The sequence below is a fragment of the Oncorhynchus kisutch genome, unplaced genomic scaffold (assembly GCF_002021735.2).
Source record: "Oncorhynchus kisutch isolate 150728-3 unplaced genomic scaffold, Okis_V2 Okis01b-Okis20b_hom, whole genome shotgun sequence".
Lineage (NCBI taxonomy): Eukaryota > Metazoa > Chordata > Actinopteri > Salmoniformes > Salmonidae > Oncorhynchus > Oncorhynchus kisutch.
Window position 1 is genome coordinate 4,180,040 of NW_022261978.1, and position 14,610 is coordinate 4,194,649.

The following is a 14,610-nucleotide window of genomic DNA, read 5'->3' on the forward strand; positions in this document are numbered from 1 at the left end:
GTTACCAGGACACGGGCTGTGTTTGTGGAGTTCTCTCTCTACAACACCAACACAGACCTTTTGGCCTTCTTCTCCTTCCTGTTTGAGTTCCCCGTCTCTGAGCACACTCAGTCCAGCCTCGACCTCTTGACCTTCCGCCTGCAGCCTATCACAGGCCTCGACCTGCAGCTGCAGCTCACGGTAACCCCCGGCAAGCCACACAAAGACAGCTAGTGCTAGCCAATCACAGAGTGGATATAGTAGAGGGGCGGGAGCAGTATCTTGGAACTAACAAATCATAGCTTGGCTAGAGAGGAAGAGTCGGAATACTGAATACTCCACTATATTATAATATCACCATACCAACACACTGAATACACCACTATATTATAATATCACCCATACCAACACACTGAATACACCACTAGATTATAATATCATCACTAGATTATAATATCACCATACCAACACACTGAATACAACACTAGATTATAATATCACCATACCAACACACTGAATACACCACTAGATTATAATATCACCATACCAACACACTGAATACAACACTATATTATAATATCACCATACCAACACACTGAATACACCACTAGATTATAATATCACCATACCAACACACTGAATACACCACTAGATTATAATATCACCATACCAACACACTGAATACAACACTATATTATAATATCACCATACAACACACTGAATACACCACTAGATTATAATATCACCATACCAACACACTGAATACACCACTAGATTATAATATCACCATACCAACACACTGAATACACCACTAGATTATAATATCACCATACCAACACACTGAATACTCCAGGATCTAGGTTATTATATTACCATGGCAACAAAGGAAATACTGTCTGCAGACAGATAAAGTCTCTCTCCTCTCCCCCCTCCCTCTCCTCTCCCCCTCCCCCCCTCCCTCTCCTCCCTCCCTCCCTCTCTCCTCTCTCTCCCTCCCCTCTCCCTCCCTCTCCCCTCCCTCCCTCCCTCCCTCCCTCCCTCTCTCCTCTCCCCATCCCTCCCTCTCTCCTCTCCCCATCCCTCCCTCTCTCCTCTCTCTCCCCATCCCTCTCTCCTCTCCCCATCCCTCTCTCCTCTCCCCCTCCCTCTCTCCTCTCCCTCTCTCCCCAACCCTCCCTCTCTCCTCTCCCCATCCCTCCCCTCCCCTCTCTCCTCTCCCCATCCCTCCCTCTGTCCTCTCCCCATCCCTCCCTCTCTCCTCTCCCCATCCCTCCCTCTCTCCTCTCCCCATCCCTCCCTCCCTCTCTCCTCTCCCCATCCCTCCCTCTGTCCTCTCCCCATCCCTCCCTCTCTCCTCTCCCCATCCCTCCCTCTCTCCTCTCCCCCTCCCTCCCTCCCTCCCTCCCTCCCTCCCTCTCTCCTCTCCCCATCCCTCCCTCTCTCCTCTCCCCCTCCCTCCCTCCCTCCCTCCCTCCCTCCCTCCCTCCCTCCCTCCCTCCCTCCCTCCCTCCCTCCCTCCCTCCCTCCCTCCCTCCCTCTCTCCTCTCCCCATCCCTCCCTCTCTCAGATCCTTCTCTTCTCCCTCGTGGTTTATTTCTGTGTATGTGCGGTCCTGGGCCTGATGAGAGAGGGCTGGGTATACCTCCTGTGCCCGTGGCGGTTGCTGGGCGCGTGCAGCCTGGCGCTGGCAGCGTGTGTGTGTGGCCTCCACATCAGCCGATGTGCCGCCGCCGGGCGCCTGTGGGCGTCGTACCTACGGCAACGAGACGGGTACACTGACTTCTACCCGCTGGCACGGCAGAGCCAAGCTTACACCCTGCTGTCTGCCATGCTCCTGTTCATACTGGTGTTGAAGGTACGGAGAGAGGGGGGGGGGGGTAGCTGTACTGGTGAAGGTCAGATTGAGAGAGAGGGAGGGAGTTAGCTGTACTGCTGAAGGTCATATTAAGAGAGAGGGGGAGGGAGTGAGGGGGTTAGCTGTACTGCTGAAGGTCAGATTGAGAGAGAGAGGGAGGGAGTTAGCTGTACTGCTGAAGGTCATATTAAGAGAGAGGGGGAGGGAGGGGGTTAGCTGTACTGCTGAAAATCAGATTGAGAGAGAGGGAGGGAGGGGGTTAGCTGTACTGCTGAAGGTCATATTAAGATAGAGGGGAGGGAGGGAGTGAGGGGGAGGAGGTTAGCTGTACTGGTGAAGGTCAGATAGAGTGAGGGGGTAAGCTGTACTGGTGAAGGTCAGATAGAGAGAGGGGGGGTGAGGGAGGGGGTAAGCTGTACTGGTGAAGGTCAGATAGAGAGAGGGGGGGTGAGGGAGGGGGTAAGCTGTACTGGTGAAGGTCAGATAGAGAGAGGGGGGGTGAGGGAGGGGGTTAGCTGTACTGGTGAAGGTCAGATAGAGAGAGGGGGGGTGAGGGAGGGGGTTAGCTGTACTGGTGAAGGTCAGATAGAGAGAGGGGGGGGTGAGGGAGGGGGTTAGCTGTACTGATGAAGGTCAGATAGAGAGAGGGGGGGTGAGGGAGGGGGTTAGCTGTACTGGTGAAGGTCAGATAGAGAGAATGGATGGATCCAATGCAGGTTTCGAATCTCTCTTTCTCTCTCCCTCACTCCTTCCCTCCATTCCCTCCCTCCGTCCATCTCCCCCTCCCTCCTCTTCCCCCTGTCCATCTCCCCCTCCCTCCTCCTCCCTCTCACCAGGCGTCCCACCAGTTGCGTTTCCTGAGGGAGTGGGCAGTGTTTGGCAGGGCTCTGAGACGCTCTGTCTGGGAACTGATAGGAACAGGTCTGGTCCTGCTGGTCCTGCTGCTGGCCTACTCACACACAGGACACCTGGTAATACACACACACACACACACACACAGGACACCTGGTAATACACACACACACACACACACACACACACACACACACACACACACACACACACACACACACACACACACACACACACACACACACACACACACACACAGGACAACTGGTAACTCACACACACACACACACAGGACACCTGGTAACTCACACACACAGGACACCTGGTAATACACACACACACACACACACACAGGACACCTGGTAACTCACACACATACACACACACAGGACACCTGGTAATACACACACACACACACACACACAGGACACCTGGTAATACACACACACACACACACACACACAGGACACCTGGTAATACACACACACACACACACACACACACACACACACACAGGACACCTGGTAATACACACACACACACACACAGGACACCTGGTAATATACACACACACACACACACACACACACACACACACACACACACACACACACAGGACAACTGGTAACTCACACACACACACACACACACACAGGACACCTGGTAACTCACACACACACACACAGGACACCTGGTAATATACACAAACACACACACACACACACACAGGACACCTGGTAACTCACACATACACACACACACAGGACACCTGGTAATACACACACACACACACACACACACACAGGACACCTGGTAATACACACACACACACACACACACAGGACACCTGGTAATACACACACACACACACACACACAGGACACCTGGTAATACACACACACACACACACACAGGACACCTGGTAACTCACACACACACACACACACACAGGACACCTGGTAATACACACACACACACACACACACACACACAGGACACCTGGTAATACACACACACACACACAGGACACCTGGTAACTCACACACACACAGGACACCTGGTAATACACACACACACACACACACACACAGGACACCTGGTAACTCACACACACACACACACACACACACACACAGGACACCTGGTAACTCACACACTCAAGTGGTGACCTGTTTTATTCCTCTTCATTACCAGAAGCCCTTCTGTGGTAGAGAACAGCAGCATCTCTTCTAGTCAACAAGTGAAGACTGACAATATGCTGTTTGGTTGTTTCAATGAGTGAGAGAGAGAAGGGAGGGAGAGAGAGAGAGGAAGAGAGATAATGTGAGCTATTTGGCTCTTGTATCCATTCTCTCTCCTTTCTTATTGACATTCAGAGAGCTCTGTCGGATCAATCACACCCTGGGCTTTGTCTTGCCAAGCTGCATACAGACACATCATTCAGGCAGATGACAACTAGATGTGTGGGTGTGTCCAGCTGCATATTTACTCCGTCTGCTTCACTCACTGAGTCATGAGAGTCTATACTAAGACTATGTCCCAAATGACACACTATTCCCGATATAGTGCACTATGGGTCCGGGTCAGTAGTACAGTAACTAGGTGATAGAATAAAGCCTCAGTGTTTTATAGTGATGAACAGTATTGGGATGCAGCCTCAGTGTTCTATAGTGATGAACAGTATTGGGATGCAGCCTCAGTGTTCTATAGTGATGAACAGTATTGGGATGCAGCCTCAGTGTTCTATAGTGATGAACAGTATTGGGATGCAGCCTCAGTGTTCTGTGTTCTGTAGTGATGAACAGTATTGGGATGCAGCCTCAGTGTTCTGTAGTGATGAACAGTATTGGGATGCAGCCTCAGTGTTCTATAGTGATGAACAGTATTGGGATGCAGCCTCAGTGTTCTATAGTGATGAGCAGTATTGGGATGCAGCCTCAGTGTTCTGTGTTCTATAGTGATGAACAGTATTGGGATGCAGCCTCAGTGTTCTATAGTGATGAACAGTATTGGGATGCAGCCTCAGTGTTCTATAGTGATAAACAGTATTGGGATGCAGCCTCAGTGTTCTATAGTGATGAACAGTATTGGGATGCAGCCTCAGTGTTCTATAGTGATGAACAGTATTGGGATGCAGCCTCAGTGTTCTATAGTGATGAACAGTATTGGGATGCAGCCTCAGTGTTCTATAGTGATGAACAGTATTGGGATGCAGCCTCAGTGTTCTATAGTGATGAACAGTATTGGGATGCAGCCTCAGTGTTCTATAGTGATGAGCAGTATTGGGATGCAGCCTCAGTGTTCTATAGTGATGAACAGTATTGGGATGCAGCCTCAGTGTTCTATAGTGATGAACAGTATTGGGATGCAGCCTCAGTGTTCTATAGTGATGAACAGTATTGGGATGCAGCCTCAGTGTTCTATAGTGATGAACAGTATTGGGATGCAGCCTCAGTGTTCTATAGTGATGAACAGTATTGGGATGCAGCCTCAGTGTTCTATAGTGATGAACAGTATTGGGATGCAGCCTCAGTGTTTTATAGTGATGAACAGTATTGGGATGCAGCCTCAGTGTTCTGTGTTCTATAGTGATGAACAGTATTGGGATGCAGCCTCAGTGTTCTATAGTGATGAACAGTATTGGGATGCAGCCTCAGTGTTCTATAGTGATGAACAGTATTGGGATGCAGCCTCAGTGTTCTATAGTGATGAACAGTATTGGGATGCAGCCTCAGTGTTCTATAGTGATGAACAGTATTGGGATGCAGCCTCAGTGTTCTATAGTGATGAACAGTATTGGGATGCAGCCTCAGTGTTCTATAGTGATGAACAGTATTGGGATGCAGCCTCAGTGTTCTATAGTGATGAACAGTATTGGGATGCAGCCTCAGTGTTTTATAGTGATGAACAGTATTGGGATGCAGCCTCAGTGTTCTATAGTGATGAACAGTATTGGGATGCAGCCTCAGTGTTCTATAGTGATGAACAGTATTGGGATGCAGCCTCAGTGTTCTATAGTGATGAGCAGTATTGGGATGCAGCCTCAGTGTTCTGTGTTCTATAGTGATGAACAGTATTGGGATGCAGCCTCAGTGTTCTATAGTGATGAACAGTATTGGGATGCAGCCTCAGTGTTCTATAGTGATGAACAGTATTGGGATGCAGCCTCAGTGTTCTATAGTGATGAACAGTATTGGGATGCAGCCTCAGTGTTCTATAGTGATGAGCAGTATTGGGATGCAGCCTCAGTGTTCTATAGTGATGAACAGTATTGGGATGCAGCCTCAGTGTTCTATAGTGATGAACAGTATTGGGATGCAGCCTCAGTGTTCTATAGTGATGAACAGTATTGGGATGCAGCCTCAGTGTTCTGTGTTCTATAGTGATGAACAGTATTGGGATGCAGCCTCAGTGTTCTATAGTGATGAACAGTATTGGGATGCAGCCTCAGTGTTCTATAGTGATGAACAGTATTGGGATGCAGCCTCAGTGTTCTATAGTGATGAACAGTATTGGGATGCAGCCTCAGTGTTCTATAGTGATGAACAGTATTGGGATGCAGCCTCAGTGTTCTATAGTGATGAACAGTATTGGGATGCAGCCTCAGTGTTCTATAGTGATGAGCAGTATTGGGATGCAGCCTCAGTGTTCTATAGTGATGAACAGTATTGGGATGCAGCCTCAGTGTTCTATAGTGATGAGCAGTATTGGGATGCAGTCTCAGTGTTCTATAGTGATGAACAGTATTGGGATGCAGCCTCAGTGTTCTATAGTGATGAACAGTATTGGGATGCAGCCTCAGTGTTCTGTAGTGATGAACAGTATTGGGATGCAGCCTCAGTGTTCTATAGTGATGAACAGTATTGGGATGCAGCCTCAGTGTTCTATAGTGATGAACAGTATTGGGATGCAGCCTCAGTGTTCTGTAGTGATGAACAGTATTGGGATGCAGCCTCAGTGTTCTATAGTGATGAACAGTATTGGGATGCAGCCTCAGTGTTCTATAGTGATGAGCAGTATTGGGATGCAGCCTCAGTGTTTTATAGTGATGAACAGTATTGGGATGCAGCCTCAGTGTTTTATAGTGATAAACAGTATTGGGATGCAGCCTCAGTGTTCTGTGTTCTATAGTGATGAACAGTATTGGGATGCAGCCTCAGTGTTCTATAGTGATGAACAGTATTGGGATGCAGCCTCAGTGTTCTATAGTGATGAACAGTATTGGGATGCAGCCTCAGTGTTCTATAGTGATGAACAGTATTGGGATGCAGCCTCAGTGTTCTATAGTGATGAACAGTATTGGGATGCAGCCTCAGTGTTCTATAGTGATGAACAGTATTGGGATGCAGCCTCAGTGTTCTATAGTGATGAACAGTATTGGGATGCAGCCTCAGTGTTTTATAGTGATGAACAGTATTGGGATGCAGCCTCAGTGTTCTATAGTGATGAACAGTATTGGGATGCAGCCTCAGTGTTCTATAGTGATGAACAGTATTGGGATGCAGCCTCAGTGTTCTATAGTGATGAGCAGTATTGGGATGCAGCCTCAGTGTTCTGTGTTCTATAGTGATGAACAGTATTGGGATGCAGCCTCAGTGTTCTATAGTGATGAACAGTATTGGGATGCAGCCTCAGTGTTCTATAGTGATGAACAGTATTGGGATGCAGCCTCAGTGTTCTATAGTGATGAACAGTATTGGGATGCAGCCTCAGTTTTCTATAGTGATGAGCAGTATTGGGATGCAGCCTCAGTGTTCTATAGTGATGAACAGTATTGGGATGCAGCCTCAGTGTTCTATAGTGATGAACAGTATTGGGATGCAGCCTCAGTGTTCTATAGTGATGAACAGTATTGGGATGCAGCCTCAGTGTTCTGTGTTCTATAGTGATGAACAGTATTGGGATGCAGCCTCAGTGTTCTATAGTGATGAACAGTATTGGGATGCAGCCTCAGTGTTCTATAGTGATGAACAGTATTGGGATGCAGCCTCAGTGTTCTATAGTGATGAACAGTATTGGGATGCAGCCTCAGTGTTCTATAGTGATGAACAGTATTGGGATGCAGCCTCAGTGTTCTATAGTGATGAACAGTATTGGGATGCAGCCTCAGTGTTCTATAGTGATGAGCAGTATTGGGATGCAGCCTCAGTGTTCTATAGTGATGAACAGTATTGGGATGCAGCCTCAGTGTTCTATAGTGATGAGCAGTATTGGGATGCAGTCTCAGTGTTCTATAGTGATGAACAGTATTGGGATGCAGCCTCAGTGTTCTATAGTGATGAACAGTATTGGGATGCAGCCTCAGTGTTCTGTAGTGATGAACAGTATTGGGATGCAGCCTCAGTGTTCTATAGTGATGAACAGTATTGGGATGCAGCCTCAGTGTTCTATAGTGATGAACAGTATTGGGATGCAGCCTCAGTGTTCTGTAGTGATGAACAGTATTGGGATGCAGCCTCAGTGTTCTATAGTGATGAACAGTATTGGGATGCAGCCTCAGTGTTCTATAGTGATGAGCAGTATTGGGATGCAGCCTCAGTGTTTTATAGTGATGAACAGTATTGGGATGCAGCCTCAGTGTTTTATAGTGATAAACAGTATTGGGATGCAGCCTCAGTGTTCTATAGTGATGAACAGTATTGGGATGCAGCCTCAGTGTTCTATAGTGATGAACAGTATTGGGATGCAGCCTCAGTGTTTTATAGTGATAAACAGTATTGGGATGCAGCCTCAGTGTTTTATAGTGATGAACAGTATTGGGATGCAGCCTCAGTGTTCTATAGTGATGAACAGTATTGGGATGCAGCCTCAGTGTTCTGTAGTGATAAACAGTATTGGGATGCAGCCTCAGTGTTCTGTAGTGATAAACAGTATTGGGATGCAGTACAACACTGTTTCATCATCTCTTAGTCTACAGGTTGGTTAACAAAGACGTGGGTGAAGACATAACATAATCATCATTCCATATCTCACTTTCTTCTCTCCCTCTCCAGCTCTTCCACTCCGTGATGGACGGATATGGCAGCGTGAGCTCCGCCTGCCTGTCGTTGCTTGGCGCTGGCGGGCGTGGCCTGTTGTCCTTGCGACCATCGTCAACAACAACCGGCCCCTCTAGCTCCGCCTCCAGCCTGGTTTTCCACGTGAGCTTCGCCGTGCTGCGGCTGGCGTTGCTATGGCTGGTGACCTCTGCGTTGTTAAGGAACTATCGTCGGGCGCGGGCGGAGTTGTACCGCCCGGTGGTGGACCTACAGGACTATGAGATGGTGGAGCTGTTTCTACGACGACTGAAGATGTGGATGGGCCTCAGCCGCACCAAGGAGGTAGGAGCACTTCTGGTTTCAACTTCCTGTTTCATGTTTTTGAGAGATTCCTACTTCCTGCGGGCTTCCTGTTGCAGTCATTTGGTATTACTGCTAAAAGATGTTGTCTTACTTAGATTTTGCTTACCCATAAAATGCATTGACTGGATGTCTTGAGTTAAATTATCCTACTGCACTAACACCCTAAAAAGATCTTGCTACAAGTGGGGTACAGTTGACTTTTATTCCAGAGTAATGTATTGTTTAAGCCTGTACTTTATATTGACCCTCTCTCTCCCCCCCTCTGTCTACCTCTGTCACCCCCCCCCCTCCATCTCTCCCTCCCTCTGTCTCCCTGCCTCTGCCACTCTGTCTACCTCTGTCCCCCCCCCTCCTTCGTCCCTCCACCCCTCCCTCCCTCAGTTTCGTCACAAGGTGCGTTTTGAGGGCATGGAGCCCCCCCCCTCTCGCTCCTCCTCCACCAGTGACTGTCAGTCCCTGTGCCTGCCCCCTCTGGACGGCTCCGAGTCGCCCCCTGGCAGCCTGGACGGGACCTCTGAGGCCTCCTGGAGACCCACCTCTTCCAGCCCCTGTAGCCTGACAGAGGCCCCCGGGATGGGGCTAAGCCTGGGTCCTGGCGGATTGGGACCAGGTGCGTTGGCGGGTGGAACAGCCTGGCGAGAAAGGGCGGAGACTGAGGCGACTCTGAAGAGGCTTCTCCCCACACTGGACGCCTTGCTGCAGCAGCTGGACCGGGTCACCGTGGCGACCGAGGAGCTGTACCGTACCGAGTGTGTCCTGGAGCGTGCCCAGAGGAAGGGAGGAGGGCCGAGGGGGGGGAAGGGGAGGAGAGGAGAGGAGGAGAGGGGGAAGAGTAGAGCGGGCCGAGGAGGGAAGGGGAGGAGAGGAGAGAAGGAGAGGGGGGAGAGTAGAGAGGGCCGAGGAGGGAAGGGGAGGAGAGGAGAGAAGGAGAGGGGGGAGAGTAGAGAGGGCCGAGGAGGGAAGGGAAAGGGGGACGAGAAAGACTCTGCTGGACGGAGAGAAAGAAAAGGAGGTCAGCAGAAAGTCAACACTGTGGTGGGGGTAGTGGGCGTGGCTCAGCCTAAAGATACAGGGAACTCTGGGGCTAACCCTAAACACACCCCGAAATCTGCCCCTGCCCCGAAATCGACCCCTGTCCCGGTTCCTCCCCCTACATCTACCCCTGCCCCGAAATCGACCCCTGTCCCGGTTCCTCCCCCTACACCTACCCCTGCCCTGAAATCGACCCCTGTCCCGGTTCCTCCCCCTACACCTACCCCTGCCCCGAAATCGACCCCTGTCCCGGTTCTTCCCCCTACATCTACCCCTGCCCCGAAATCGACCCCTGTCCCGGTTCCTCCCCCTACATCTACCCCTGCCCTGAAATCGACCCCTGTCCCGCTTCCTCCCCCTATATCTACCCCTGCCATGAAATCGGCCCCTGATCCTACCCCAATATCTACCCCTGCCCTTAAACCTACTCCGAAATCTACCCCTGTATCTGCCCCTATACCTGACCCAATATGTACCCCAGTTTCTCCCCATATCATTTCCCCTGCCTTGACCCCTGCTCCTGCCCCTGTACCCCTCTCTACTCCCGCCCTACCCTCCACCCCTGCCCCCTCCTCCTCCTCCACTCCCGCCACTCGAGAGTGGGACCCCCCTACGGAGAGAGAGACCCTGCCCCCCTCCAGCCTCTTCAACCACCCGGCCCACACCACCACCATTCCCACACGCAAACGCAAGCCCCCGCCGCTCAAGAACAAGGTGCACCCCAACCCAGACAGGCATGTGTCCGGACACCCCAAACCCTGAGGACCCCTCCTGAAGGACCCTCAAGAAGAAAGGATGTTCGGGATGGATGGACAGAACGGGCCGTAGGGAGGAGTGGAAGGAAAGGAAGGATCCTGGGTAGAGGATGAGTGGGCGTTGGTCACAGCAGGTGATGTCACTGGTGTTCCACTATAAATCCAGAAGGAGAGAACGCGAGAGAGGAGGGAAAGAGAGAAATAAGAGGCCCCAAAACAGCGACCGTTCACCATGGAGTTGGCATGGAAACAAGGTGCAGGTCGCCAGTTCTTTACCCCCCGTCCCCTAACCCTGACCCCATGTGACCCCGGAGGTCGTGTGGGGGCGTCGACAGAAGCACATGTTGTGCTGACATTAGGAGTGCTGACTGTATGTTTAGTCAATGAAGAGTGTGTACACGACCTGTTGATGATGTACACAGCTTGTTGATGTACACAGCTCGTTGATGATGATGATGTACACAGCTTGTTGATGATGATGATGTACACAGCTTGTTGATGATGATGATGTACACAGCTTGTTGATGATGATGATGTACACAGCTTGTTGATGATGATGATGTACACAGCTTGTTGATGATGATGTACACAGCTTGTTGATGTACACAGCTTGTTGATGATGATGTACACAGCTTGTTGATGTACACAGCTTGTTGATGATGATGATGTACACAGCTTGTTGATGATGATGATGTACACAGCTTGTTGATGATGATGATGTACACAGCTTGTTGATGATGATGATGTACACAGCTTGTTGATGATGATGTACACAGCTTGTTGATGATGATGTACACAGCTTATTGATGATGATGATGTACACAGCTTGTTGATGATATACACAGCTTGTTGATGATGTACACAGCTTATTGATGATGATGATGTACACAGCTTGTTGATGATGATGATGTACACAGCTTGTTGATGATGATGATGTACACAGCTTGTTGATGATGATGATGTACACAGCTTGTTGATGATGATGATGTACACAGCTTGTTGATGATGATGTACACAGCTTGTTGATGATGATGTACACAGCTTATTGATGATGATGATGTACACAGCTTGTTGATGATATACACAGCTTGTTGATGATGTACACAGCTTATTGATGATGTACACAGCTTGTTGTTGATGCTTCAGTGTGTTATCTATGCTGTTGCATTTATTGTTTCTATTTGATCATGAAAACATAAGGAAGCTATTGTTCTGGATCACCATGGGTATGTGGGACCTGTCTAAATGCTCTGTTCAGAAGCTTTGGAGATGTCACACACACACACACACACATTCAAGCTAGTTGGTACACACACTCACGCATTTTAGGTACAACCACGCAACCTTTGCATGAACACAGATGCTAAAATCAAAGAGGCTATCAGGGTGCGACCAGACTGGCTGCTTCAGGACTCCCAGGTAGGGAGGAAGGAAGGTAGGGAGGGAGGGAGGGAGGGAGGGAGGGAGGAAGGAAGGTAGGGAGGGAGGTAGGTAGGTAGGAAGGTAGGTAGGGAGGGAGGTAGGAAAGTAGGGAGGGAGGGAGGTAGGAAGGTAGGGAGGGAAGTAGGGAGGAAGGTAGGGAGGGAAGTAGGGAGGAAGGTAGGGAGGGAGGGAGGTAGGAAGGTAGGGAGGGAGGGAGGGAAGTAGGGAGGAAGGTAGGGAGGGAGGTAGGAAGGTAGGGAGGGAGGGAGGTAGGATGGTAGGGAGGAAGAGTCTTAACTCAGTCCTAAACTACAACTCTCACCTTAAAAACTACAATACTTAACTACATCTATGCTTTTAGTCTGGAGTCTTAACTCAGTCCTAAACTACAATACTTAACTACATCTATGCTTTTAGTCTGGAGTCTTAACTCCGTCCTAAACTACAATACTTAACTACATCTATGCTTTTAGTCTGGAGTCTTAACTCAGTCCTAAACTACAATACTTAACTACATCTATGCTTTTAGTCTGGAGTCTTAACTCAGTCCTAAACTACAATACTTAACTACATCTATGCTTTTAGTCTGGAGTCTTAACTCAGTCCTAAACTACAATACTTAACTACATCTATGCTTTTAGTCTGGAGTCTTAACTCAGTCCTAAACTACAATACTTAACTACATCTATGCTTTTAGTCTGGAGTCTTAACTCAGTCCTAAACTACAATACTTAACTACATCTATGCTTTTAGTCTGGAGTCTTAACTCAGTCCTAAACTACAATACTTAACTACATCTATGCTTTTAGTCTGGAGTCTTAACTCAGTCCTAAACTACAACTCTCACCTTAAAAACTACAATACTTAACTATCAGGAGGAAGCGAGGGTACACTGCTAGAATATAATCTTGGTTATCATTTTGGAATATTATCAGTAAAAATGTATGTTGCTTTCAATATGGTTCTAATTTAAAGCACTTTTGTTGTAATGTGTGTTTGAGTGTGTGTGAGCGTATTGAAAATAATAAGCTTGGTACGAAAACCAATAGAGAAAACCAATAGAAAACCAATAGAGAAAACCAATAGAGAAAACCAATAGAGAAAGCCAATAGAAAACCAATAGAGAAAACCAATAGATGCTTCACACATATTTGAACAATTAGCGTTGCCAAAGTCTGTGCATTATGTACGCGTCAAGAGTTGTATCTTTTTACATTTTTAAAGAAAATTCCTTTTGTACTTGGCACTTTATCTCCTTCTGACGCTCTTATCCATATTTAACTCCTGTGTTACTTTCCCAATTTTTTTTGTTATTTTAATATACAAAACAGCTATACAAAATGATCTTCTAATGAGTATTATAACAGTAATAACTATGTCAGGAAATTGAAGCGTTTTCATTTTGTATTTTCTTTTGTCATTTTGTGCTTGTTTTTTTATCGTTGTTGTTATTGATGGTCACTCTACTTCCTGGAAAGAAAAAGAAATTCCTCCCCACAAACTTCCTGTTTCCTGTGGGCAGATCTCAGGGACCCCGCCCCCCCCCCCCCCCCATAACCAGGAAGTTGGCCTTATTTGTTTGTTCTCTTCTGTTTGTTGTTGTTGAAAGGTCAGATGAATTTCAAGTGAGAAGTGTCATAGTAGTGCTTTTAGAATCGTTGTAATGATTCTCTGATGTTCCATCCAGACCAAAGTATTATATTCATCTCCCGTTAATAGAACACAGCCCACACGCTAGAACACTCTAGAACCAACCATTCCAAGCCATGTTCCCTTTTCCAAGCCCACAAAGATATTTTGGATGTACATTTTACTCCAAGCCTGTTGGTGGCAGTCTCCAAAAGATTGGTGGTCCTGTCCATAAACGTACCACAACAATGTAACGTTCAGTTACAAAGTTATATCAAAACCCTGTTTTCTCATCAGTCAGTTTGTATGTAGCTACTTCTTGAGTTATATCATTCTCAGTTTTGTTGATGTGCTGCAGAGTTGTTGGTTTTTACGGTCGTTAAGCACTGGCGTTCCGGTTTCACACCTTCTTTTAGTGTCCTCCATCCCCTAGACAACACACCTGACAGTTCCCATAGCAACTCTCAGTTCACAATTCAAGCGCTACAAAGAAGTTCTTAAATCCAAAGAAAACAATGAAGAGCAGGTTCTCCCATTTCACCTGAGATATATATATATTTCGGCCCGGTTTTTACTGTGTGTAACTACATCGTGCCAAAGCTAGTCCCTTCTGCATGTTTAGTATTTTGTCTTGGTGTAACACGTACTTTGTCCTACATTTGCATGTTGAAACAAAAGCGTTGTGGTCTGTTCTGTATCGTTGTATTGTATCATGCGCCTGTAGCATTTCTCCTGCTTTTGCACT

General features: G+C 47.9%; 1 protein-coding gene across 1 annotated transcript in view; it reads left to right on the forward strand.

Annotated features, from left to right (window-relative positions):
* The window catches only part of LOC109885561 (polycystin-1), a 105,184-nt gene extending 94,363 nt beyond the window's left edge, over window positions 1–10,821 (forward strand). Inside the window, 6 exon segments of the mRNA XM_031811054.1 lie at window positions 1–180; window positions 1,547–1,834; window positions 2,671–2,805; window positions 8,680–9,006; window positions 9,409–9,892; window positions 10,541–10,821. Of these exon segments, the coding sequence (XP_031666914.1) occupies window positions 1–180; window positions 1,547–1,834; window positions 2,671–2,805; window positions 8,680–9,006; window positions 9,409–9,892; window positions 10,541–10,821 (1,695 nt within the window).
* The last annotated feature ends 3,789 nt before the right edge of the window (window positions 10,822–14,610 follow it).